The sequence below is a fragment of the Mesocricetus auratus genome, unplaced genomic scaffold (assembly GCF_017639785.1).
Source record: "Mesocricetus auratus isolate SY011 unplaced genomic scaffold, BCM_Maur_2.0 Super-Scaffold_100008, whole genome shotgun sequence".
NCBI classification, from domain to species: Eukaryota; Metazoa; Chordata; class Mammalia; order Rodentia; family Cricetidae; genus Mesocricetus; species Mesocricetus auratus.
Window position 1 is genome coordinate 61,559,168 of NW_024429192.1, and position 27,671 is coordinate 61,586,838.

The 27,671-nt window shown below is 40.5% G+C and overlaps 1 protein-coding gene across 2 annotated transcripts in view; it reads left to right on the forward strand.

Moving 5' to 3' along the window:
* Atp13a5 (ATPase 13A5) overlaps positions 1–25,828 on the forward strand; it is a 130,545-nt gene extending 104,717 nt beyond the window's left edge. For both annotated transcript variants that reach the window (XM_005071584.4, XM_013114603.2), the window contains exons 26-30: positions 8,263–8,437; positions 11,116–11,318; positions 19,362–19,450; positions 22,326–22,406; positions 24,009–25,828. In XM_005071584.4, coding sequence (XP_005071641.1) covers positions 8,263–8,437; positions 11,116–11,318; positions 19,362–19,450; positions 22,326–22,406; positions 24,009–24,269 — 809 coding nt within the window. In that variant the 3' untranslated portion in view covers positions 24,270–25,828. The remainder of the gene's footprint in view (positions 1–8,262; positions 8,438–11,115; positions 11,319–19,361; positions 19,451–22,325; positions 22,407–24,008) is intronic.
* The last annotated feature ends 1,843 nt before the right edge of the window (positions 25,829–27,671 follow it).

Here is a 27,671-nt window from a genome sequence, read left to right on the forward strand (position 1 = left end):
ATCTCTAGTTCTCAGCCTGGCAGTGAAGACTCCCCTCTCTCATGTGGCCTAACTTAGTTTTCAGATTGTATCACCTGCTGCTTCCTCTCATTACTCTATGTTGCTGTTAAACTGAAAATCTTGCATCCCATACTTATCTGCTGTATCTGATGCATACTATTCCCTCCACTGGAAATGTCCTTCAAAAATCTCTTTTTAAAAACATTAAATTATCTGTATATGTTGGGGATGTATTGTGCACATGAATGCAGTACCCACTGGACTATAAGAGCAGTGCCCACTCTTACCACTGTGACATCTCTGTAGTCCCAAGCAATTTTGAAATCTTACCATCTTTCCTGTGTTAGAGTGAATCCTGTCTCTTCCTTGAAGCTGCCACTATTATTTCTCTCCTCTCTCTCTTCTGATGACAGATCATCATTAAAAAAATAAAACAAGTAACTCCACTTTCTCTGAACTTCCAAAGCATATGCCATCAGGCCACTATTTAATTTGAATTTGTGCTTACCACATTCACAAACATCACCTCTCCAGCTAAACTCTAAGCCTAAGCTGTCAGTCGCTTTATGCCCTGGGTGTCTATATGTGTCTAACACAGAGTAAGAAAAAATGCTGGTGTGAGTGGGTGCTGAATGATGTTCTCCTATTGGGTGGAGGTTTGCTGGCTTGAATGTTTAAGAACAATGAATGACAGTGCCTGTCGAGCATGAGGGAAGATGATGGTGACATCTCCATAGTATCTTTTCAAGAGATCCTTATTGGTCCTTCCATTATAAGCATACCCCCGTCTCTCCCCATTACCTGCATATTGATTCCATGAAAAACTGAAGCAGTGGTTGTGAAGGGGTGTTTTAAGGAGAATTGGGCGGGTATGAAGTCTTGCTTTCCTCTTAGGATTGGCACACTCAATAAAATAGAGTCATAGGAAGTAATCCAAGAAAGTCTGGATGATCTTGAGGGTCACTGTGTTTTTGCTCATCCCTTCATAGTAATAAAGAGGAGAGAGAGGAGAGCCATGAAAGGAAGCCATATATCAATTATCTTGTAGGTAAAGTAGAAGCCACAGAACTTATTCAGGCTGGAAGAATCATAGAAAGAAGGTGCATAATGGGAGCAGGCTGCACAGGTCTTTATGGTACGCATTCCAGGCGATATTTGAAGGAAACATTCCCAAGGAGTCAGAAGGAGAGATGCCATTCACATCAGTCCAGACCAGTCCACAGAGAGGCTCTCTAGAGCCCACCAATGAGCCTTGTACAGACTGCCTAAGTTTGGGTAGCTGCCACATTACAGGGTGTCTGCCAGAAGGGAAACGTACCTGAGACTAAATTAGAGCTTCCCCCTGGTTGCCCCACTCTCTGAAGCAAGGTGAAAAGCAGGTGATTACACAAGGGAATTGTAGGGGCAGCCAAGCCCTTCCGTCCCACTGCCAGTTCCAGGTCACTGGGTCGCCCCCATCGGAGGTGAGATCATTACATCACCCAACACTGACCACGAAATGATCTATCTGAGCTATGACTAAATTTTCCGGCATGGACAAACAGAATGTCTTCGAGCAAAGGGGGATGTGCAAACACAAAAACAGCTGCTCTTACCTTTAGCCTCACTGTCACAGGTTTCCTCAGAGTTCAGACCATTGATTAAATGTTGATCAGCATGATTGTTGATGGGTAAAGTGCTACTGTCCCAATGTCCCAATAGCTTCTGACCCCCAGAGGTAGCTATGGTCCTGAATAGAGTCATCCCAGTCTCCATCTGAGCCAGTGTTCTGAGAAGATACTGAGTTTCACAGGGTGAATAACTGAGATGAGAGTCAGCAGGTCAGTACCATGGAAAGGGGTGTGATAGCTCCACCTCCATGCCAGTCAACACCGTAACTAATACCATGCCCATGAGTGCGGGAAAGCCCAAAATAACTCCATCCGATTCTGAAGCAAGATTAGAACTGTTGCCCATGTTTCTGAGTTTCTAAAGAAACAAGCCTCGTTGAGCATGTGTTGCTTTACTCAAGTGCTCACCAAGATGGACAAACCTCCCAAAAGATAGGAAAGAACGGCTCATTGTGAGAACATGCAGCACACTGTGAGTTTACTCTTCCCTGTACTGTGATGGGCCCTCCAAACTCATCATTTAGCTGAACTGCATAACCTGTCAATGCCATTTCATTAATTATTATTTCTTAAATAACTTGCCGAAGGTCACAGAGATTGGGACACACGTAGCTAATAACACAAGATATGACATATTAAAGAAAAAGTAAAAAGAAAAATGATACCAGGAGGGAAGTTGAGAAAATGCACACTGTGAAGTCCAGCTTGACCCTAGTCTGTGTGGGAGTTTTGCTAGTAACACATTTGCCTTCTTCAGCAAGACCCAGTCAAACTACATCAAGAAAATGCAGGAAGGGGTGATTAAAAGTATATTTCTTGCACTTTAAGGGTGAAAAATGGGATCTCTTTATTCTCAAGCAGTCATCCCCTCTTCTCCTTCAGTCCAGCTCTTACAGTTTTTATGTGTTGTCTTCTACTCACCAACATGGCAAATGTCCTAAGAGGCGATGCCACAGCTGAAGTAGCGCCATTTTCTTCTGTTCACTTGTCTCCCCACAGCTAATGATACCAGACTTTCACTGTCCCTTCAGCAAGTCTTTGCATAGGAAATATACTGGTGTAACTTGGCTTTAAGACAGTCATTGCAGTAGATGAGGATGAGGTCCAGCCAGCAAAATTAAGACTAAATATTTTAGTAGATGGGAGGAGGCCTCATGGAGACAATTAGGTGTGAGAAGGCATCCCTCCATTACACACGTGCACCTTTTGCATAAACCTCATCAAATGACAGTAACCTTTTCTGCATGTGGTCCTCTGGAGACTCTCATGGAAGATGTACATCTTGGGACTGTCATGAAGAACACTCAGAGCTTTGCTTATAGATTTATGGCCACCTTGAAATTTGGCTTACATGATTTGTAACATATAATTTCTAATATAAATGCATGAAATGATTTTTGAACAATTAAAGACCATAATTTGAAATGACAATTTCTCCCCTATAGCAGACTCAGTGTGAGGTTTAGAGAGAGATAAAAAGTGGAATGAGGCAGGGTTTTTTTCTCAGGGAGTTCCCAGTCTGCATGGTTGCATTGTGAACAATATGGTTTAATGTACAACATCCTGTGGTAGACCTCCAGTATGAATAGTACACTGTGAGAACTCAGAAAAGGGAGTCATTGATTTTAGGTAAAATACACCATCTTGTAAGTTTGTATTTCTCTGCATGCAACCTGATAGCAAATGTTGTCATATTCGTTTTAGGAAAATCTGGTCAATTCAGAATTTTCCTGGCTATGAACAATACTTCTCTCCAAGCTGGTTCAGGGATCCCACTGTGTTCTTGTAAACTTAGGAAATCCATCCTATTGCAAATGTTGCAGGCAGAGACCACAGACTCTAGGATTAGATCCCCTGGTGTTCACATCGTTACTGTGCTACTCACTGTGCCCTTAAAAAATATATTCTATTTTAACGTGATTATTGATCTGCAAAACTTACCTATTTTGCATTGGTTTTAAAGGAAATAAAGATAATACTTATAAAATTACTTGCTACAATCTCTGGAGTTTAATGAGTGCCTCAAACCAGTAATCATTTTCTTCTAATAACCAGGAATGCAGATTTTTTGTTAGAAATGATAAGTGTCTCTGATAGAGAAGAAGCTTAAATGCCCAGTGTGAGCATATCAACCAGTTGGTGCCACAGTGTCACTATATCACAACTCACGCCAATTTCAATGGCTTGTGTCACCAAGCAATTGCTCTTCCAGTTTATGGGCTTAGAGGTTGACTGTCATTCATCTGATTTAGGAGCCACTATGCTTTATACTATAAATAGTTTGCTTCAATCAAGTTGAGCTCAGGCCAACTCCACCTTTCTCATTCTAGGGCCACAATGAAGGGCCAAACACAGTATTTTCAGCAGAGCCTGACATGGTGAGCCTTGCAAGATTGCTCGACTAATACTATCATCACCATGATGAAAATCATACCAGGAAGCCCCAAATAAATGCCATCTATATCAGTCCCGCATGGTTCTTGTGTTGAAGAGGGAGACCAAAACTGTAATGACCCCGTGTGGGAGAGTGTATCAGTGAGGTAGGGGGCCATTCCCAGAGCTGTGATGACACCTGTGTCAAGTACCCACAGCCTCCTCACGAACTTTACAGTTGCATCTTGGATAGTGACATATAGAAGGCATCCTACGCACTACAGCATCTGCCTTCTGTGACTTAGATGCGAGTTCACGTCACGTGACCACCGTCCACATTGCATGTGCATGTGTATGACCATCCACATTGTATGATCACCATCTACTTCTTAGTGCATTTAAATAGTGACTTCTGACACTGGCTACCCACTGTTAGACACAACTACAAGAAAGGCTTCACTTCAGACACCAGGGACAACTTTTGGTGTTCCTAATCCATCTGTGTTTTGACTAGCTATCTACAACTTAGGAGTTCCACTACCCTCCATCCTGTATTCAATAATTTACAGAATCCACACAAGTGTGGTATTTGTTATCATGGTTTTATTCATAGAAAATGATACAAGTTAGAATTAATCAAAGTAGGGACACAAGGGACAAACTCTGTGAATGGTACTAAAGGTTACTTCCACTGTCCTTCCATTGTGGAATCAGGATGTGTCACCCTTCTGGCACACACCAAAGATCAACTAAGTTTCCAGGTCTAGAGTTTGTATTGAGATTTCGTTACTTAAACACAACTGATTAAATCATTTGCCAGAAGGCTGAACTCCTCCCCTCTCCCAGGTCAGGCAGATATGTGGCCTGAAGCCCCAGACATACTGGTGGGCTAAAGGGTTGTGGCCAGCTGCATTACTGCATGGCATTGTTAAACCAATTCTCTTCAAAACCACAATAATCTTTTAAAAGCTACTTTTAGATTTATTGTATGTGTATGAGTGTTTGTCTCTCTGTCTGTATATGTTCCATATATGTACCTTGAACCCACAGAGGCCTGAAGAAAACCAGATCCCCTGGAACTGGAGCTAAAGACAGTTGTGAACCATGTTGGGAACTGAACCTAGGTCCTCTGCAAGAACAAAAAGCATTATTTACTTACTGAGTTATCTCCCCAACCCCTTGGATCAGTCATCTTAGCATAGACTGTCAGGGCTCCCATCTAGCAAATGTCAAGAATTCAGAGAATGTATCTTAGAAACTACAGACAAAAGCCTATCATATTCTTTTTTTTAAAAAAAGCAGTGTTTTATTAACTCTTTGATAGTTTCATACAATGTCTTTTTATTATATTTTCTCTGTATCCCTGACTCCTTCCAGACCCATCCTCTATCTCCCAACCTCACATCCTCTTAAAAAAATACCATCAAGTCCACTTTGTGCCTCCCACGTAGTCGTGGGTGTGGGACTGACTCTCCATCAGAAGCCATAGCAAACTTTCAATAATTCCTTGATTAGGTGTGGGCTTATGGCTTCTCCCCTCTCTGTGATATAATTTGTCTTACTTGATCTTGGGTCAGTATATATTATTTATATAACAGAACTGCTATAAATTCATGAATGCAGCAGTCCTGTCATGTCCAAATGACATTGTTTCAGTTTTGTCCTCCAAGACATCTGGTTCTTACAATATTTCAACCACCCTCTTCTGTGATTTCCCTGAAACCTATGGTTGAACATGCCACTTTCTCTCTGCACTTTAATCGTGTGAGTTTCTGAGTTAACCACCATCCACTGGGCAAATAAATTTCTCTAATGAGGACTAGTGAAAACGGAAGGTATAGATTGAATGGGAGGTTAGGATAGAGGAAGAGGTAAGAGAAGAGAAAATTAACACTAAAGGTGTTTGAAAAAGCCATATGCAAACCCACTAGTTTATAAGCTTCATATATATTTATATTATATACATACATGTATGTAAATTCAGATAGAAGTACTGGAGTTACCCTACATAAGAGACAGCATTCCTAGAAGTATAGGTTGCCAAATAAAAAGCACAGTGTTGGGTATGGGATAGTCTCAATTTCTTCATTAGTAGTATCCAAAGAGACATTCCCAAACAACATAAACTATTGCTCTTGCTCTGGTTTCCCACTACAACTTGAGAGTAAGATCCTGTTGCTGAAGACACAACACATTTTGGACATAGGACATAGGGAAATCAAATTGATATGGACAAAGAAGCTTCCTCCTTGCTAGCTAGCCTTCCTAGTACTGTAAAATGATATGTAGGCTGCTGAGAGAAAAGTCATCAACAGATCTTAGTCAGCTGTGAACTTTGTGAACTGCAGTATTGACTGGTATTGCAAGATTTGTCCATGAGTGCAGTAGTGGCACAAATGTTATCGAGGTAACTAACCACTTTCTGCTTATAATTAAGGACCATTCCATGGGAAGAAATGTGGACCTGATACTGTAAATATGGCTAAGAACTCATGACTGAGGAACTCACAGGCCCCAGGATAAACTCACTACCAGTATTTTGCTAAATGGATATAGGTTCAAACTGTACTCTAAATTAGTGTCTTTGTGCTTATCGTATTCCGTGGTAATAAACACAGTCTCTGTGTGTCCACTGGATGTAGAACTTGAAAGGCAGAATAAGTGACCCTGCATATTCCACAACATTCCGCTGAGAAAACAGGTTGAAATGTAACAGTAATGCCTTAGGTAGTCATTGAGCTTTAGAATAAATTAGTTGGAAGGGCCTTTGAGAAGCACTTAAACATTACATCATACTCTTACATTTTTTATTTTTAAATTTAAATTAGAAACAAGGTTGCTTCACACATCAATTCCAGGTCCCTGTCCCTCCCCTCCTCCCATGCCCTCCCATCAAACCCCCCAGTCCCCCTTTCCCAATCCCCACTCCTTTCCCCAGGGAGGGTTAGGCCCTCCATGGGGGATGTATCCATAGTCTGTCATTTCATCCAGGGAAGGGCCTAGGCCCTTCCCCAAGAGACAAGTCTGAGAGAGCATCTCTCATTGTGGGATGGGCACCCAAAGTCCATTTGTATGCCAGGGATAAGTACTGATCTACTACCCAAGGCCCCATAAATTGCCTAGGCCTCCTCAATGACACCCATATTCAGGGGGTCTTAATCAGCCCCATGCTGGATTCCCAGCAATCAGTCTGGGGTTCAAGAGCTCCCCCTTGTTCAGGTTATCTGTTTCTGTGGGTTAAACAAGCCCAGTCTTGACCCCCATGCTCTTTCTTTACATGGAAAAGTGAGGTACCAGAGAGTTTGTATCATTATCCCAGATCACACAGTGAACAGAAATCTACTTTACAGTTTTATTACCCCAAAGTTTACATCAGTTCCCTATTACCTCACCTCTACATGCATGAACATAAGCTGAAGCACATGTGCCCTTATTTCTTAAAATTAAAAAGAAACAATCTGAGAAAGGGGATGGTGATGAATCGGAAGACAAGGATCAAAGCCTGACTTTTGTAAATCTCTAAATGACAGGTTCTGAATTGTTAGCTCTCCCTCCCATGCCTCTCTCCTGCTCTGCCCTGGAAGGCAGAGCACATTCCATGCTCATTAGTTTGTTAGAGCATGAAGCATCTGTGACGTATGTCTTTAAATGACAAAGTCTAGGGTTGAAAACAGAATATATTTTAGAACCATTATCTGAAAACAAGATTTTCATGACCCACTTCCTCCACCAGACCAAATGGAATGTGCAGTAGCAATTCCCCATGACCTGTGCATCCAGAAAGGAAGCAAGCACAGCTTAAGATATATCATAGTGCCTGGCACATTGAAGTGCTTGGATATTATTGACTGAATAGCAGAGTGGATGCTTTCTTTTAATTACCGTACAGAAATTAGTTAGGATGAATGACTACTTAATCCATCATTCCAACTATCCGCTTTCCTCCTTCATGAGAGATGTTGATATGGCTCATCTTGTTTTATGTATAATCACTGCTGGGTTCATATAAAAAATATGGACATTGCGTGATATGGTAGATATATCAATTACAGGCCCTTTCAGCCCATTATGTTTTACTTCTGAAACTAAAACCAAAGCATAGAGGAGGCCAAGACTAGTAGAAATGGTTGTACAGTGACATAATGGCTGGTATAGGTATAAACCTTATATTGGTTTTTTTCTCAGGCTGAATCTTACTCAGAGACTTGCAATGATATATACCACCTCTTTTATCCTCAAAAATGAAATTGTAAAGGGAAATCATATACCTGTCTTTCAGTGAGCATAAATCATGCCTACCCAAAGCTGGCTCCATACAGACCAGCCGGACAACTGCTTTCTCCTCAGCTGCTACTCTCGGTCTTCCTGAATTCCTGCTTCACATTCATTGTGCAGGTGTGCGCGTTTCTTTCCGTGAAGCAGCAGCCCTGGTACTGCGAGGTCTATCAGTACAGGTGAGTTCCTTCCCTTGGGTTTTCCTTTCTGAAAGTGACATAAGCAGTGCGCAGTGACATTGTCTAACTTGGTACCAGTACAAACTCTGAAACAAATATTTTTCATACTGCAAATCATATGTGACAGAACAGAATACATGTAATGGGTGGCATACTGGGTGAGCGCATGGAGTGGGCAGGGAAACATCTGTCACCGTGATTGCTGATGAGGTGATTTAACAGCTTGATGACTGAATATGTCCGTTCCTCGAGGCATGGATTTCATGTAGAACAAGACTTGGTAAAAAATCCCTACACAGAGCCAGGGAAGAACATCTCAGGCTTTCAGAGGAGAATGGTCTTGTTGAAATTAATTAATGATACTACTGTAGTACAGGAACAACCAAGGCAATATGTAAATTGAAGTTTTCTTTTTCCCGAGGAAATAGCATTCTCCTTCTGAACTCAAACATGTTTGCTCCACTGTGAGCATGATGGCATTGGAACCCCAGAGCACAGAAACATAAGTAGAGAACCAGCAAGGGATGTGTAAGATCTTCATTCAGGCTCCAAAGTCAGTAATTCAAGTATGACTTGGAATACACAGTCCCATGTAGTTTCAGAACCAAATGTTCCCCTAATCTGGAGCAAATGCACACAGAGAAATGCAACTGTGATTGGAAATAGGAGGAAGCAGGATGGAACCAAAGAGGTATGGCCAGGAAATCAGGATGGCCCTGGTTCAATCACACCACACCAGCTCTCACCCTCCTCATCTACAACATGATTGGACAGAATTATATACATTTGGGTGTTAATCTCTGAAATCCAGGGCATCTAGCCTATCAATCCACACGTCTCAAGAATAACACTACTGGCTCTTGACCTACATTACTTAGCAAACTGAACATCTACTGTATACAAAAGCACATTTATAGATCTTATAGAGCCTAAGATATTAAGTATTCAACCTGGCTGGGCATAGTGATGCTTACCTGTATTCCCAGCACTTAGAAGTCCAGGCAGGAAGATCATGATGTCAACGCCAACTTTAGCTATGTAGCAAGAGACTTTCTAATTTTGTTAGGGTTTCTATTGTTTTTATATAGTACTATAACCAAAAGAAACTTGGGGAGAAGAGGGCTTATTTTCTGCTTACAACTCTAAGATCACACTCTATTGCTAGAGAAGTCAGGGCAGGAACTGATGGAATCTGGCAAAACCTTGAGGCAAGAATTGAAGCAGAAACTATGGGGGGTGCTGATTACTGGCTGGCTCCTCGTGGCTGGCTCAACCTGCTTTCTTACACCATCCAGGACCATCTGCTCAAGAATGGCATTACCTACAATGAGCTGGGCCCTCTCACATCAATCTCCAATCAAGAAAATGCACCACAGGCTTGTCTAGAAGTCAACTCCATAGAATCATGCTCTAAATTGCAAGTCCCTCTTTCCAAAGGACTCTAGCTTGTGTCAAGTTGACATAAAACTAACCAGTCACTATTTCAAAGGAGGAGGAGGTAGGAAAGAAAGAAAGAAGTAAGGTAGGGAAAGAGGGAGAGAGTGAGGGAAGGAGGGAGGGAGGAAGAAAAGAAGGAAGGGAGGGAATGAGGGAGAGAGGAGGGGAAGAAAGAAGGAAGGAAAAAGGAAGGAAGGAAGGAAGGAGTAGAAGAAGTCTTGTATTTGAATTCACATTTGAAAAATAAGTTATAAGCAGTTGAAGAGTAATTTAAAAGTTCTAAATTTCTAAATAAGAAAGCCAACTAAAACTAATTTTTATGTTTCATCATTACAAAAAAGAAGAGCTTTGTAAATAGGTCATTCAGAACTGACAAAGCCTAAATCGTAAAGACATGTTTTGCTGCATAAATATTGTATGATCCCAATATATTAGATACCAAAAATTTTGTTGTAAATTAAATAATACAAAAACGCAAAAGAAACTAATAATACATGGATGAAAATTTAAAAAACTCAACAAATTAATTCCAAAGTAATGAGCTAAATGCAGCAAGGGGAAAGAATGGGGAAGGGAACTAGCACTAATTTTCATCCAGAGTTAGACGTAATGAGGGTTGAAGAATAAATAGTGCTGTAATTAATGGGACCTGTATATCCAACTCAGAAAGTTTGTAGGAGTTCAGGAAGAGCACACATTGTGTTAGAAGAATACTTGGTAGGGGCTTGCAAAATATTAAAACCAGAAAGTTAGGTTGAAGTCAGAATGTGCAGATCTTTTAAGTGAGGCTGAGAAATCTGAGCTTACTTGAGTTCGAGGTAGCTTACAGTCAGAAGGACTATGTTTGGTCTTTACTATGACCCATTAGCTACCAAGGAGAGAGGAGTAGGGACACATCTCAGGATGCAAATCAGGAGGATCACATCAATAAATGAAAGGGAATACACACACACACAATCACACACATGCACACAAACACAGATACATAAATATACACTTTTCCCACATGGTACATTTACTATTTGATTTGACAGGATTTCTGTAGTAATTGTCACCCAAGACCTCTCGAGACAGGTTATCTGCTTTGTCATTGTAAGAAATAAACAAGACATGTCCTGTTAGCCACCGGCAGGAACAGGTTAAAAGCTGAAGTCACCTGATAGCCATTAAATTACTTTGTTATTTAATATATTTTTTCAAGGTACAGGATTTTTTCACAAACTCTGGCAATTCTTTCATAGTGAATGCTTCCTGACCAAACAAAGTAATTTCTCAACCAATATGAGTTTGGAGCAAAACTGGACTGGAAATGCAACTCTGGTTCCAGCTTCTGTTCTAAGTTATGAGAGTACCACTCTGTGGCCCATCATCACCTTCAACTGCATCTCAGCAGCATTCGTGTTTTCTAAGGGAAAGCCGTTTCGGAAACCCATCTACACAAACTGTGAGTGTAAAAAGTTAAGGTTCTGTTCTGAGTCTTTTTCTGTTCCCACTTCCTTCCCAGCATCACAGTGTCACAGCATATGAGATATCTCCTCTCTCTGGCATGATAACTGGATAAAATGGCCTTAGATGGGTGAGCCCAAGGGCAGAAACCTGCTCGTTTGTGGATGAACAGTCGTTATTAAATGGTCAAAAGAGTCATCAAGAATCATTCATCGCACAGCTTATATGTCAAAAGGCCTTTAAGGAACTCAAAAACCTCTTAGTAGCTTCATAAAACTGGGACAGTTGCATTAAGTCCTTGATGCCTCCATTTTTCTCATGTGTAGAATGGGAGTATTATATGACCTTCAGCATTGTGTGATAATTAATTAAAACATTTGATGTAAACTGTCTAGTGCAACACACAGGAATGTCCCCAAATTTATAACATTTTTAAAAAGTCTTACTTTTCTAATACATTTCCCTAAGTAGAAAAAAGGCAAATTCAAAACAAAATCCCCAAAGTGTTTGAAGTGACAATCAAGTCCTCTAGGCAGGAAAACAAACAAGAGTATGTCCTTCCACGCTTTTGAAAGTGGAAGTGGATATTGTTAGTAATTATGGCAGTTCAAGCAGAACCCCAGGAAATTCAGATGCATGGATGTCCTGTCTACCACACATCTGTCTGCTGTGTTTGTGTTATAAATAATTCCAGGTCAAAACAACTCCTGATGCATGAGAAGATAGCTCAGTTACCAGAATCCTTGCCTCACCTGCCCCAAACCCTGAGTTTAATCCCCAGACCACATAAAACCAGGAATGGTGTCACATGCCTGTCATCTTAGTATTTAGGAGTAGAGGCAAGAGGGTGCAAATTCTAGATGATTCTGGGCTACATGGCGAATTTGGAGCATCTTGGGTTACAAAGAATAAAAAATAAAATAAGTGAAACAAAACTCCTATAAATCATTTCAATTTCCTTAAGAAAACCAATTTTTGAATTATGATTTACATTGATTTCCAGGATATTTGTAGCCATTTTCATTGTTGCTTTTTAGTCATTTTGAAACACATATTGCTGATAAAATACTATACTAAAAACAAAAATTTTCTGGTCTGATAAGAATTCTTAAAGCATGATATTTCATTTAGTTTTAATTTGGATTTTTATTGTCAGTGAAGAGAAATATAGATCTGTATTATTAGGCATGTCATCTATGACTTGTCTATGTACATTTTAATCTATTTGCTCATTAGAGTTCTGCTACTTTTCTTGTTTATCTGCGTGAACTGTTTATTCCTTTGTAGTTAGTTATCTTTTCTCATTGCCTAGATGCACAGAAAGATTTTTCTAATTACGAAACAGAGATTACACTTACTTATTTTAAAGATATTTTAACACTCTTTAAATTTTTAATGAAATGTGGTATGTTTACCATGTGAGTCAAGTTAGTTTGCCCAATTAATCAATTTTTTTCTAGCAGATTTTTGTACTATTGAATATCTAATATTCCTTTCACTCACTTATTCTCACACTGAGAATAATACTAACCTCATCATATCTATGTTCATGTACATTATTGTTCAATTATAGGTAATTTTTATTAGATACCATACCTTTGTAATAGCTTCCCATATTGCATATTTATGTAGAGCTAGTCTGCTTTCACACTGTCTTTCCTATTTCACTGGTACTATGTACAATGGCACTTTACCAAGGATAGTTTCATGGTTTATTTAGTAAGCAGCATGTGGGTTGTAAGCTCTCATCTCTCTTCATTTTTCATGGTATCTCACTTTCATGTTTTTTTCTTCCAGAAGAATTGTAAAATAAAGTGTCCAGCTTCAAAATTTCTCACTTGGGATCTTGACACTTTGGGAAGAGTTTATGGATTTATATAATTTAATCTTCCCATATAGGAGCATTCCACATTCATTTGTTATTTCCTTATTATTGTGACCAAGGATGTGACGAGAAACATCCTAATGGAGGACGCGAGTGTGTGTTTTACCATTTGGGAGGATACAGACCGTCATGGCTAGGAAGGCACATTTACAGGGGTGTGCGATGGCTGGCCATACTGTGTTCACAGTCAGGAAGCAAAGGTGACAGCAAGCAGGCCTGTGCCATAGATACATGGGTCTCAAGGCCTCCTCCGAATGACCCACTTCATCCAATGGTGTGCCAGCTCCCTAAGGTCCCACAGCTTTCCAAAGTACTGCCCACCAGCTGGGACCAAGATCAAAGCATGCCATACCCACCTCTATTCTCATTTCTTTTATTTATCCTTTAGTATCTGCAGTGTTCTCCACTACAGGCACTGTACATTTAAAGAACCTAATCCTATTTGCTTCTCTGTTTGTATTATGGATGGTTTCTCCCTGTTGTATTTATAACTGAGTGTCATTGTGGCATGATAGTATCATTTTACTTTCTATCCAGAATCCTTCCTGACCTTGGCTGTTACCCTGAATCTTAAGTGTTTTAGAAAAACAGTGATGAGTAATTGCAAAAAAAATCATCCCCTCTTATTTTTTAACAACTAAACATCTACCTATATTTCAAATGAATGAAACCCAGAATTCAGAACAATGTTAGATAATATCAAGGCTAACAGATACATGTACACCTTAGTGACAATACTTGTAGGAATTCTCACTTAAACTGTTTATAAATACATTTTTGGCTGTTGGTGAGATTGTCGTGGAAAGCTTCTATTATGTAAAGAGAATAAACCTCTGTTTGCATTAATCAAGAGAAATTTTAAAATCCAGTCTAGGAGACAGTCCAACAGATAGCTTACCATCATCTACCAAGATGAATATGCTTTTTGTATTTCCTATCTTCTTATCCAGTGCTACAGATGTGTTATATTAATAATTTTATTACTAAATCATATTCTTGAGAATAGCCTACTTACCTGTAGTAGATTAAATTTTTACTAAATTGAATTTTGGAGCTTCTTGAAGAACCACATTTCATGCTGTATTTTTCAGAAGGTTGTTTTTTACATTTTTGTTTGGTTTGAGTTTTGGGTAAAAACTTTAGTCTGTGGTTACTTGGCTCTGTTGTGTCTGGGATTTTAGTGTGGGAGAGATAATGACAGGGATACATGGCAAAACGAAGTTGTTCATCTTCTGTAGGTCAGGATGCAGGAAAGACAGAAAATATGGGCAATCAGGGGCATGAAGGTAAGGGGGAGGCAAGGAAGGGAATGGCCAGGATGGGGTGGGGTGGGGTGAACCAGGGACAAAGTATACCTTTCACTATATTGTCCTGCTAATTTTGTCACATTGTCTCAATTTCTACCACTTACAATAGCTCATTAAGTTGTGAGCCTATCAGTGGGATAATTCATGATTAGGTTAGGGCTTTCCCTATCTACCCACCCCTTGAAGTGAGGCCTCTGTGCTGCGCTGGAGTCCATGCCCTCTGGAGTCCATACCCTCTGGAGACCACACCCTCCATACCAGAGTTTTTGGTGGATGTTTCAGATTCAAATCACAGCAAATGTGTTGCTTTTTCTTTTTCTTTTTGCCTTAAAGGATTTTTTTACTGGTTAATAACAAAATAGCTCTCAGACTAAATTCTGTATTGACTTTGATATTCTCATTAATTAAGGTTTGTTTTTCCTTGAATTTGTTTTTAATTGTTTTATAATTTTTTATTTAAATTAAAAACGATCTTATTTTACATACCAGTCTCAGTTCCCTCTACCTCCCATCATCCCGTGCCCCAACCTACCCCCCTTTCCACCCCCCATTCACTCCCAGGAGCGTGAGACCTCCCATGGGGGATCATCAAAGTCTATCACATCATTTGGGGCAGGATCTAGGCCCAATCCCATGTATCTAGGCTGAGAGACTATCCCTCGATAGGAAATGGCTCCCAAAGTCCATGCATTATGGATAAATACTGGTTCCACTGCCAGAGGCCCCATAGACTGCCCTGGCCTCCCAATTGATACCCACGTTCAGGGGGCCTGGTTCTGTCCTATGCTGGTTCCCCAGCTGTCAGACTGGGATCCATGAGCTCCCACTTGCTTGTGTCAGCTGTTTCTGTAGGTTTCCACTGCATGGTCTTGACCCCTTCGCTCATCATTCCTCCTTCTCTAGAACTGGATTCCAGGAGTTCTGGTCAGTGTTTAGCTGTGAATCTCTGCTTCTGCTTCCATCAACTCCTGGGTAAAGACTCTAGAATGGCATTTAAGGTAGTCATCAATCTCATTGTAGGGGAAGGGCATTTAAGGGTAACCTTTCCACTAACTTCATGGTCCATGTTTGTTTCTTCATCTGTATAAGGCTAGGAAAGCATTTAAAGCTAGTTTGGATTCCATTCTTTGTATTTTTCCCTACCAGTAACTTGATCTAATTGTTACTTTTCAGAACAGTGCATTTTACTGGTTCAGAGAGGGGGTCAGATTTTGCTTTCAATTTTATTTCTCTTGTTTCTTTTAATAGCTCATAAATTTGATATAATGGGCTTTAATAAGTTTCCTTATTTGTAAACTGGGGTGGGTGGGTTGTTTCAATTCAACCCCATCACAAATGTCTGTTCTGATAGTTGTGATTAGATGGCTTAGTCTCGGACACCTGCTCTGAAGGAATTGCTTCAGTGTTGTATTTGATAAGCTCCTGGCTCCAGGTTATACATATGCAGTTATTGTTAAAGTACTTTCATTCAATTATACTATTCAGATTGTCTTTGTTCCTGAACAAGTTTGACCAAGCTGCTTCTCAAAGGATTTGAAATCATGCTGGTGTCTTCCTCTGGTCTTATATTTCCTGTCAATGAGTTTCTCATTATTTCCCCCCATTTTGAAGCAGTGGTTGAAAGTACCCTTGACTCTTGTTGCAACAAATGAAGACTCTGATTTGTATTTTGAAGTTATTTCTTATAGCCCTTATTTCCAAGGTAAATGTATTTCATGAGTAGAATACTCTCACTACCTGATACTTTAATAGGAAGAAAATACAATACGGGGGACTTTCACACACATGAACTGAATTAGAAGTAGATTAGTTACAACATGGGGACTTGGATCTTAAAGTAAAACTGATGCCTCATGATAGATACAATAGTTTTATCCAGTTGGTGGTGTCACATGTGTGCTATAATGCGTATGTGGAGGCAGAGGACAGCAGCCTGTGGGAAGCAGCCAGTGGATTCCAAGGATTAAACTCAAGTCATTAGCTTTGGTGACTGTCCTGGTTAGGGTTTCTAGTGTTGTAATGCAGTGGTTCACAACCTGTGGGTTGCAACCCTTTTGTTGGTGAATAATCCTTTCACAGGGGTCACCTAAGAACATTAGAAAACACAGATATTTACTTTATGATTCACTACCGTAGTATAATTACATTTAAGTAGCAACAAAAATAATTTTATGATTGGGGTCCCCACAACATGAAGAGCTGTGGTAAAGGGTCACAGTGTTAGGAAAAGTGAGAACCACTGCTGTGATGAAATGTCATGACCAAAAGTAAGCTGAGGAAGATAGGGTTTACTTTGCTTACACTTTCACACCACGGTTCATCGTTGAAGGAAGTCAGGACAAGAACTCAAACCCAGCAGAAGCTGATGCAGAAACCATGGAGAGGTGCTGCTTCCTGGCTAGCTCCACATGGCTTGCTCAGCCTGCTCTCTTATAAAGCCCAGGACCACTACCTCAGGGATGGCACCACCCATCATGGGCTTGGCCCTCCCACATCAATTACTAATGAAGAAAATGCCCTACAGCCAGATCTTATGTAGGCATTTTCTCAACTGCTTTTTCTTCCTTTCAGAGGATGCTAGCTTGTGTCAAGTTCACATAAAATTAGCCAGAAAAGTGAGTGACAGGTGTATTTAGCTGCTGAGACACATCACTGGTGTAAGTGATAATTCTGGGAAAGGTTTTAAAATCAAATATTCTAATACACATAAGCTTTAATATTTTTAAAAAAGTATGTGTACATGCATATGGTAAGGTCTGTGCACATATGAGTGAAGGTGCCCGTGGTGTCCAGGAGAGGGCTTTGGATATCTGGGAGCTGGATTTACAGGTACTAGTGAGCCAACCTATGTTGGTGCTGGGGACAGGGCTTAGGCCCTTTGCAAGAGCAGTATATGCTTTAAACCTTGAACTGTCTCTCCTGCCCCAATACATAATATTACAGACTGTAAACCTCTGAGTTAGAATTCAGAAGTCTTCAGAGGTACTAAGATGATGGATTATACAAGTGACTTCATCCTGAAATAACAAAAATCTTGCTTTTCTAACCAGTGTTTGAGAGCTCAACTTTATGATGACAAGATACAGAAAAATAGTTGTAAACAAGTATGAGTATTACCAACCCTTCCTTTATTTGAAGACAAGTTGACAGTAGTTTGTGCAGTATGTGCTTTTTAAATTGCTTGCCTCCATAGGACCCCATTCTTTATCCACAGCAGCTAACCACGGAGGGCAGACACTCACTTCATTTCTTCATTGCATTTTTTTAACCAAAGATGAAGTAAGGGAGAGGGCCTGCTTTGCAGATCACTAGCCCGAGGACACATTGAATGTGCAAGATGCAGCCAGTTGCTAATAAAAATCGGGCCTTTAGCAGGACTAACAGCTGATGTCACCTTCCTTTTCCAGTTTCTGGGTCCTGGAAACTCCACAGTGGAACAAATGCAGAAAGTGATCTTTGTATCACCATCATGGGCACATTGCTCTATTTGGGAACAGTCCTCTCCTTCCTTTCTCTCTCTCTCTCTGTCCCCCCACCTCTCTCCCTCTCCCTCTCCCTCTCCCTCTCTCCCCCTCCCTCTCTCCTCCTCTCTCCCTCTCTCTTTCTCCCTCCCTCTCACTCTCTCTCTTCCTCCCACTCTCCCTCTCCCTCCCTCTCTCCTTCTGCCTCACCCTCTTTCTAAGCAAGTGTGGTCATTCTCCTGAGAGTGGGTGAGGAATGCTAAGGGTGGATACAGGTGCTTAAAGGTGAAACCAATCCTGGTGTCTTTCAGACACAGTTTCTGTGGATTTATCTCAGGTTTCTAGTTGGTCCAGATATAGAAAACCTAGGTGGTGGTGTTTGGCTTTTTTAAAAAACACCTTAGGAGAATCTAAGAATCATCTATATCTTGGTAACACTGAGTGGATTCTAGTGCTTGGGGCCTGAGGTGATATCAAAACCATTGCCAAGGCTCTGTTTGCAGAGTTCTTTGGGAAGGCACAGGAGCAGGTGGGCTTTTGGTGGGAAGAACAGGGATTTTGACATAATACACTTGGATGTTTATGTTCTAGAGGCCAAGCAGTTGTGGGTACAGGAAGAGCGAAGCCCAGAAGCTTTGCATATGTATTTCCAAGTAACCTTTCCAAAGTCAGAGTCCCAAAGCCCCAGATGCAGTCATTTCCGAGTGGCAGCAGTCTGGTTTGACATATCAGTAGAGATCATACGAATCAGAATGCCATGTGTAATATGCAATAAACTTCATCAGGGAGGATTAGGAAGTTGCAAGATATGCGGTACTTGAATTGGGCTCATTAAGTAGAGGAAAACAGAATGTACCATGGCAGAAGGAATATTGTCTACACAGGGCACTTAATGACCTCTTGGTAGGGAACAGCACGTGAGTGGGCAGAGGGTTTTAGAAAAGCTGGTGGGCCTGTCACTGGAAAGCCCTGAGTGTCAGTGGCCGATTCTTGTACCTCATTCTCCTACAACTGCAGGATGAGATGCTGCCAGGACTGGGTGCATCCTACATGTGTGCCTCACTAGGTGGTGTGAGTATGAGCAGGGCTTCTCTGCAACCATTCAGATGGTCTAGTCATGGCAGGGTGTTTCCACCCAGGGGACCCTCAGTAGAGATGATTCCTTCATGGAGGTTTCTACAACATGTTTGATTCCATCTCTATGAGGAGAGATGTTTAATATAACACCTTTATCTTACAAACATTAGAACATATTTTAAAACATATGATGATGTATCAAAACATCTTAAGATGCATCTAGCGTTTGCCCAATATGAACTAATTGCTAACATGTGCCAAGTTATATGAGGCATTCTCTTAGCACCTGAAAATATTTGGTGTTTCTACAGACTTATTCTCACTTCTGCTGACATCTGCTGCGGTTCTCACCATTTTCATTCTGTTCTCTGATTTTCAAGATATATACCAAGGAATGGAGGTAAGTGTTGTACATTATACATCTGCTGTGACTCAGATGTGCCAAAGCTGTCCATACATTGTAGTTTCTGACTCAGCTATTATTCTATCTGACCCACTAAACACTTGGAACTGTTAAGTTTTAGAAGAGAAAGTATTTCTGTATTTCACATATATTTTCGTATTAATAGTGTCATCATTTCAACATGTTTATAGTGTTCATGCCTAAAACATTGTCTGGGACCAGAGAGATGACACAGTGAATAAATGTGTCTTCTACCAAGCCTGATGACCAGAGAATTCATTTCCCGGGACCCACATGGTAGAAGGAGATGATAAACTCCCATAAGTTGACATGTAACATCTTCATGTGCATGTATACCCCCTTACATACATGCATGCACACACACACATACACACATGCCTGCACACTAAATAAATACAAAATAAATACCTTAACTATCTTGTTTAAAAACTTTGTCTTGCTATATTTTACCTATACATGAAATTAATGCACCAATACAATAATTAATTCTCCATGCTTAACTGTTTAAAACATAAGAATATCCTTTAAATGTAATTATAAAAGAAAAGAGTTGGGAAAGCTTATTATACCAGGGATTGACTGTAGAGTGGTACCTAAGTGTCCATCATTTGAGATCTAGAACACACTAGTTTGAAATTAACCTCATTGGGAAGTTATTATAAGTATTCTTGGATCCAGTCTTGTGGGAGACCTGTATAAGCTATTAGTCCATAGTTTTGTTTTTAAGACTAGCATTTTTTGCTGAGATGTAACATGACCACCAGTTCTTGAAGGGAAAATAAAAGTAGGGAGAATGTGGAAGGAATTCTCACTGTTGCTGTGTCAGCCATGAAGGCCTCGTGGAAGAAACACTGGCTGGTGAGGACCCAGACACGCAGGCTAGATCTTGCTGGGGCAGGCTGTTTCTGAGGGGCAGAGCTGCCTCAGTACCGGGAGAAAGAACTGAGGCTCTTTTGGTTTTCCAAGAACAACTGTGATTCCAGAAATGGAAAGAGTATGGGGTGGCAGAGATGAAAATCAAAGCAAGGCTTGCATTATAGAACGGGTAGAAAAGTCTTGTGAAACAGGCAGGTGTTGTGCTGTGGAGCATGGAGAACAGGGGGAACCAAGGGAGGTGGGCACCATCCAAGGCAGCCAACCAGCTTCGTACTTTCTGCCAAAGTAACAGGGCGATGCTGAGGGTTCCTTGCAAGGACATTTCAAACAGATTCATTAAACAAGGTCAGGGAAGCAAGGCGATGGAGAGACGGTTAGGGAATGAAAACTCATGGGATCTATCCATAGCCCGTGAGTTACAGAGCTTCAGGGTGTGCTTGGTTTGGGAACAGAAGTTAAGTAAGATGTTTCTCTGAGTAATTCAGAAGTGAAGGCTGTCTGCTGTGAACAATTCCAAATTACTGAAGTGAAAATTCCAAGCCAAGAAGATCTATCCCCAAGCCAGGGATGGAGAAGAGCCTTCCCCATTATGGTGGAAGCAGCGATGAGATCTGAGTGGGCCAGAGTATGACTCACTTGTCCAAAGCCTTCCACCTAATGTGCGGTGCCTCAAAGCCCAGGTAGTGGCTGTTTCTGCTTGGGGAAACAAATGACCAAGTATTGCCATGAAACAGTCCATCCCATGATTTGGATGAGAATTTGAAGTCACTGGATAGACCATGTTTTTGTTTGTTTTTTTTCCTTTGCTCTTTGGGCTCTCTTGAGGGTACCCACTGCCCAGCACCCAAATAAATAACACACAGGAAGACTTATTACTTATGAATGCCAGGCCTTAGCTTGACTTGTTTCTAGCCAGCTTTTCTTAACTTAAATTATCCTTTTGCCTCTGGGATTTTTGCTTTTCTTATTTCTGTATCTTACTTTCACTCTTACTTGGTAACTGGGTGTTGGGTCCCCAATAGCACAACCAACAACAAGACTAGCTGTTCTTAACCTTCCTAATGCTGAGACCCTTTAATACCGTTCCTCATGTTGTGCTGAACCCCCCAAACACAAAATTATTTTTGTGCTATTTCAGAAATGTAATTTTGCTACTGTTGTGAATCATTATGTAAAAATCTGATATGCCACCTCAAGGGGGTCTTTACCCACTCGTTGAGAATCACTCAATTAGATACTCTGGGGTGGAGGATTCTGTGATTTTAGACCTCAGATTCCCACACATTCAACCTAACTTTCTGTGCATCAGAAACTGAACTGCATAGGTCCCTGTCCACTGTAGGTGTGGCTCTCATATCTAATAAACAGAGATATTTCCTGGTGAGTCTGTGATCCTGTAGTATTTGTATTGCTTGTTAGATTTTCATGAAGCTGCAAGGCTTGGGACTAGTAACATTTGCTCAAAACATCATACTCAGTCAGAGCAACCTTAACCAAGTCAGTTTTACTGGAGGGGGAAAAAAAGCAATGAATTCCAAGTCAGCTTTTGCTTTGGGAGCACAGAAAGCAGTGAGAATTGTAGAAGAATGATTTAGTTTTACATTCTCTCCCCGGAGTCTTAAAGCATAAATGAAGAGGGCCACTTGAGCTCCGAGGTGTTACCTACTTCACTGCCCAAGGTGTCTTATGGTCATGGCTGACAGGCATCATCAGGCTAGGGAGGAAGCACAGGCCTGTAGGAATCTATTCTAGTTTAGATTCTGGCTTTGAATAAGTCCTTGGGCAAGGTGTGGCAGCCTTCAGTTTTCTTATCTGTGAAGTAGAGGAAACAGCGCCTACCTTCCAAATTCAGGGTTATTACAAATCCAGAAATTCTAAATAACAAGATGCATGGTATACTTTCTAAAAATGTGAAACATATACTATATAATGGTGGCTGGTTTTTGTTTTGTTTTGTTTTGTTTTTTCCCAACAGTTTATCCCAACCATCACATCATGGAGAGTTTCGATTCTGGTGGCAGCCTTTGTCCAGTTCTGCGTGGCCTTCTTTGTGGAGGTAAAGTATATGGCTCCTATGATTTTTTAAGGTAGGTATATAAATTCAGAGTCTCACTCTCAACCGACATACACTGTTTACAGCAACTTCTATAGTCCCCAAAAGAGGATTGGTAAGGGTATTTTGAAGACTGGGCATGGTCTTGTTGGTAGGAATTCTTTTGAGTATGGTTTAAAATTCTTGAAAGGCTGCTGAGAAATATTCCTGGTATCTTTCTCCATAGAAAGTAAAATATTAATTCAGTTCCAGTACTTTTCGCAAGAGGCACTGTATTTACTCCCCACTATTTTCAATCATCTAGAAGTAATACCTAGATGACCCTGAGGCTCTTAAATGTGAGGAGACCTTTGGACAGAGGGAAGCAGCATCTTCAGGAGGGCCCCTCTAATTGAGAGACAAAGGAAGCCCGAATTCATTGTCATCACCTGGACCCCTGGAGTCCTTCTCATGAGTGGTCCTCTTCTCCTCAGGGCCACTGAATGACTGACTCGTCCACACAGCAAAAGGCTGTGGTGTGTCTTCAAAGGAGTTAAAAAAGAGATGACTCTTGAATTATAAGCAAGTCATTTAAGGAAAAAGACCAACCAAATTAAGCATGGGTGTATGTGTGTGCATGTGTGTGTGTGTGTGTGCATCAAATTTTTAAATGAGACAGAAAAGTTTTTAATCCTAACTTGTATGAAGAGATTCATGATAGTGTTATCTCCGACAGCAAAATGATTCTAATGGTGTGTCTAAATGCTTATGCCCCAATTTGAAGACATGCTGGAGTCTTTAAAGATAATAAGACGACTACAGCTTTAACCACAATAAAATATCTTAAGAGATATACTCACACACAAGTTACATATGACAGAAAATCTAGCATAAACAAAGGAAAGAAAAATGCAAAATTGGGTGGATTCTATTATTTGTAAGAATCACATATGAATAAAAGGGAACTCAAAAAGATGGGAAACAAAGCAATTCTGAGGGATTAGAGAGACATGGTGGTCATGAGTGCTTGCTGCTCTTGCAGAGGACCTGGCTTTGGTTCCCAGCACCCTCAAGACAGTTTACCACCCAGATAATCCCAGCTGCAGGTCACCTGACACCTTCTGGCCTTGGCAGACTCTTGTAGGCACATACACATTCCCCAACCTCACCACACATATGCATAAAAATTTTTAAAAATGTTTGATTGCTACAGACTAATTCATCCAGCCAACAAAATCTGACACTTTTGTGACAGGTGGTGGAACTCAGTTTTTAGTTTCTTTGTTTTTCCTCCCCTTCCCTTTCCTTTCCCCTCATCTCTTCTTTCTTCGGCTTTACTTTCTGGATATGTGGTGTGCTATTGTTACTTTGAGTCCCCTAGTGAAAGAACTGTAACTGAATCCCCATCCAGGACTTCACCAGGAAATCTGCAGAAAGGCAAGTCTAGTGTTCAGGGGGTTTCTGTACTAGGAAACGTCTCAGCTCCTAGGGGAAACAGTGGCAGCAGCAGCACTGAGCTCGGCAGGGAGGAGGCCCAGGGTCCCTGGCTTCCAGTACTGCTAGCTGTGAGGGACTCACTTGGGTAAGCACTATGGTTTCATTGTCACCCCTCCTCCGATTTTTTAGGATGCCATCCTTCAAAACAGAGAGCTCTGGCTGTTTATAAAGAAAGAATTTGGATTCTACTCAAAAAGTCAGTACAGGATCTTGCAAAGAAAGCTGGCCGAAGACTCTACCTGGCCCCCCATGGACAGAACAGATTATGCAGATGATGGCAAAAATGGATTCTATATCAACAGAGCCTATGAAAGCCCTGAGCAGGTCCCCAAGGGGAAACTCAGGCTGGGAGGGCAAGCTTCTGAACAGCACTTTTGGACCAGACTGTAACCTGAATCACTGACATGCTTGTCCCACAACACCGCCTTTTGTCCCCCAAACCAATTGCTGTGGAGAGATGAAAGCTGTACACCCTTCCCTTCTCCCCATCTGAGCACTCACAGCACTTCAATATATCCAGCCTTGCAGCAAAGAACCTTGCATTCTTTATATCCTTCACTAGCGAGAGAAAAAAACTGCATGTCTCAGATCACCATTTTAATATACTATATTCATACTGTACTTTCTTTTTACTGCACAGCTCTCATGCACTGAAATTAGATGTATGGACATCAAGTGAGAAGAAAAATCGAGGAATCATTTAGAATTTCCAAGTTTGACTGACGATTAATTGAAATTAAGTTTCCTTAATCTTATGTTAATTTGTGAGACACATTATTATAAATGTCTTGGCCTGGGATCACTAAATTCCTCCTGTTGTTGCATCTTTGATATGGCTTCAATAGAGAGAGAGAGAAAAGAGTGAATAATTCCATCCTAACTGCACAGGAAGCCAGTTGTGGGAAAGCAGAGAACGATAGGGATCGGTGTTAACCATTTATAATCATGGTATGGGCATTGTTAAAATGTAGGCAAACTACACTAACTCTGTATATTGCCAAAGTTTATTTTGTGGGGCCAGTGAATTTGACAGTTCAAAGTAGACTAAAGTAATAAAATAAACTGTTCAAATGAGGTTTTCACTTTATAAAGCATGTTACCTTTGTTACTATTATTATTGATACACAGAAATATCAAATTCTAACTTCAAAAGCTTCCCTGAACTCATCATTAGTCATCTTAAAAACAAAATTCTAAAGAAGGCTTTGATCCTCAGGATGAGAATCATCAGGCTAGGCAACCTATTTCATCATTTCAAGTATCCAAATTTGTAGATGTCCATTAGAGACACCGAAAGAATGCATCCTTCACAACGTGTTCTCTACTTGAGTTAGTACCTTAGTATGTGTCACCTTTGCTGTGAAATCCAGAGTCAACTTCTGGTGAATATTTGAAATTAACTACTAGATTTTCCTTTAAATACTAACTCTACATTTGTTAATTCAACAGATCTTCTGCAGTTCATAGGCAATTTGTCAGTTGAATGCCGTGAATATCACTATATGACTAGTACCAAAATGTATGGATCCACTATAAGATAGCTGTTGGTTTATATTCTGAAATTTTTAGTTTTCAACATTTTAGCAAACTATGACTGTACATGGCATTATGAACACTGCTACTCAAACCAGTGTGTATATCTCCCAAAATAAATATGTTTGCCTTTAAGGTGTGTGTGTGTGTGTGTGTGTGTGTGTGTGAGTGTGTGTGTGTGTGTGTGTGTTCACAGCTGTTTGGGGAGGGATAATTTTCAAGCTGTCTGATTTACTGACTGTGACAATTATCATTGTCAAGTTGACTGGACTTAGAATCATGTAGGAAAGACATCTCTGGTACATCTATGAAGATGTTTCTACAAAGTTTGTACTGACATAGGAAGAGTTGAACAAGATGTTGGTGACGCAATCCATGGACCTGGTCCCTGATGGAATAAAAATGAGCAACAAGTGTTCCTTTCTCTCATGTCCTGACTGTGCACACAGTGTGACCAGACTGTCACACTGTCCACACTTCTGCTGGCATACCTTCCCTATATGATGGACTGCTATCCCTCTACAATTGTGAGCCAAGAAAACCCCTCTTCTCTTAAGTTGCTTCTGAAGGGTGTTTAATAATGGAAATGAGAGAAGTAACTAATACAGTGGCTAACAAAAACAACAACCTTAAAAGTCCTGTAAAAAAGACGTTAGAGCTGGAGAGATGCTCAGCAGTTGAAGACTGCTGAGGAGCAGTTTGGATGCCAGCACCCACACTGAGCAGCTATCAGCCTCTTGTAGCTGCAGCTCTGGGGAATCTTACTGACACCTCTTCTGGCCTCTGCATGCACACGTGCATGTATACATGCACATAAAAAATAAATAAATCTGTTTGTTAAGCATGTTAGCTTATTATTAAAAAATGTAAAGCAACCTTGAAACTATAGGGGTGAAAGTTTCCTTTAGTTGACAGTCCTACTCAGCAAATTGACTCAGAATGAACAGATTCAGTTGATACAGTGTGACATTTAGATAGCAGAATTTATTTGTTATATGTATATATTCAATAAAATAAAGGTTTTTCTCCTCAGTCTTAACTAACAACCTATCACCTTATGCAGATGATCTTTATATCTCATTTTTTGGAACATGATAGAGTTGAACTTCCATTATTGACTGTTAAAAGTATGCCGACAACATTTCATAATGTTGGGAAAATAGCTGATCCAAGCACAAGTCACATGAATCACATGAGTAATGAGTACCTACAGGAAAACAAAGCCAGCTCTGTTGAGCTGCTCATCCTAAGACTGACCACTTCCATGGCAAACTGAGGCTGCTGAAGCTTCCTCACATGACTGATAAGGAAATGAACCTATGAATTAAAAAGTGCATTTCTGACGTTTTCATTTAATATGTTGCTTATCTTCTGGAGTGGAGATGTCAGAGTTCTCTACAAAGGTTTGACTTGAAGCCCCAGGAGGCTTTTGGTCCTGAATTCTCCTATTCCCTCTTTCTGGATAGTAGAGTAATTCTGTCAAAGACAAATTTCCTGCTATGAGTTGACTTTCCCTCTCTAAATATCTTTTATTGAGAAGTTAGCATACCAGGAGAAAGTAACCCAAATGCAGCAGCTGGCCTCACTTTAACAGGACAGTCCTAGGAAATGACAATGGCATATTCTTTGTTCTTTGGGAACAGAGACCTAAATCCAGGATAAAAGTGACATCATACCTTCCCAGACGATCAAGAGGGGAAGAATGAGGTTGGGGACTAGAACAAGAAGGGCCTTTTAAGGAACATAATGAAAAGACAGAGTCTCTGGGGCTGGAATGGCAACACACACTTCTTCTGTTAACCATTACTGTTACCCCACCCCCATTAGCTTGAGTGTTTCTAGCCCTAGGGTAAAACCAGTTTAATAGGTGTGAGGTTTCCATTTAATCTTTTATAGTTATTTTACCATTATCTAATCACATCTTATCCCCATGTTTACTGACATGCTTGTGACAATCTTACAAAAAGGATGCCAAGATGTCTGTGTGGTTTGTGGAGTAATGCTACAATGAGCTTACATCATCTTTGTGTAGAAAGACTTGCATTCTACCTTCCCTGGCCTGCTGATACTAAGACTTCCACAGGCATGGTATTTAAAAAGTAGTTTAATTCAACACATAATTAATAAAACAAAAATAAAATAATGGAATTCCTTGGCTTACAGTAAAAGTCTTTAAAGGGATATGGGATTTTGTCTTCTAAATATAGCACTTTACATCAATATTAATGATCACTTGCCAAGGCTCAAAGGTCAAACCAT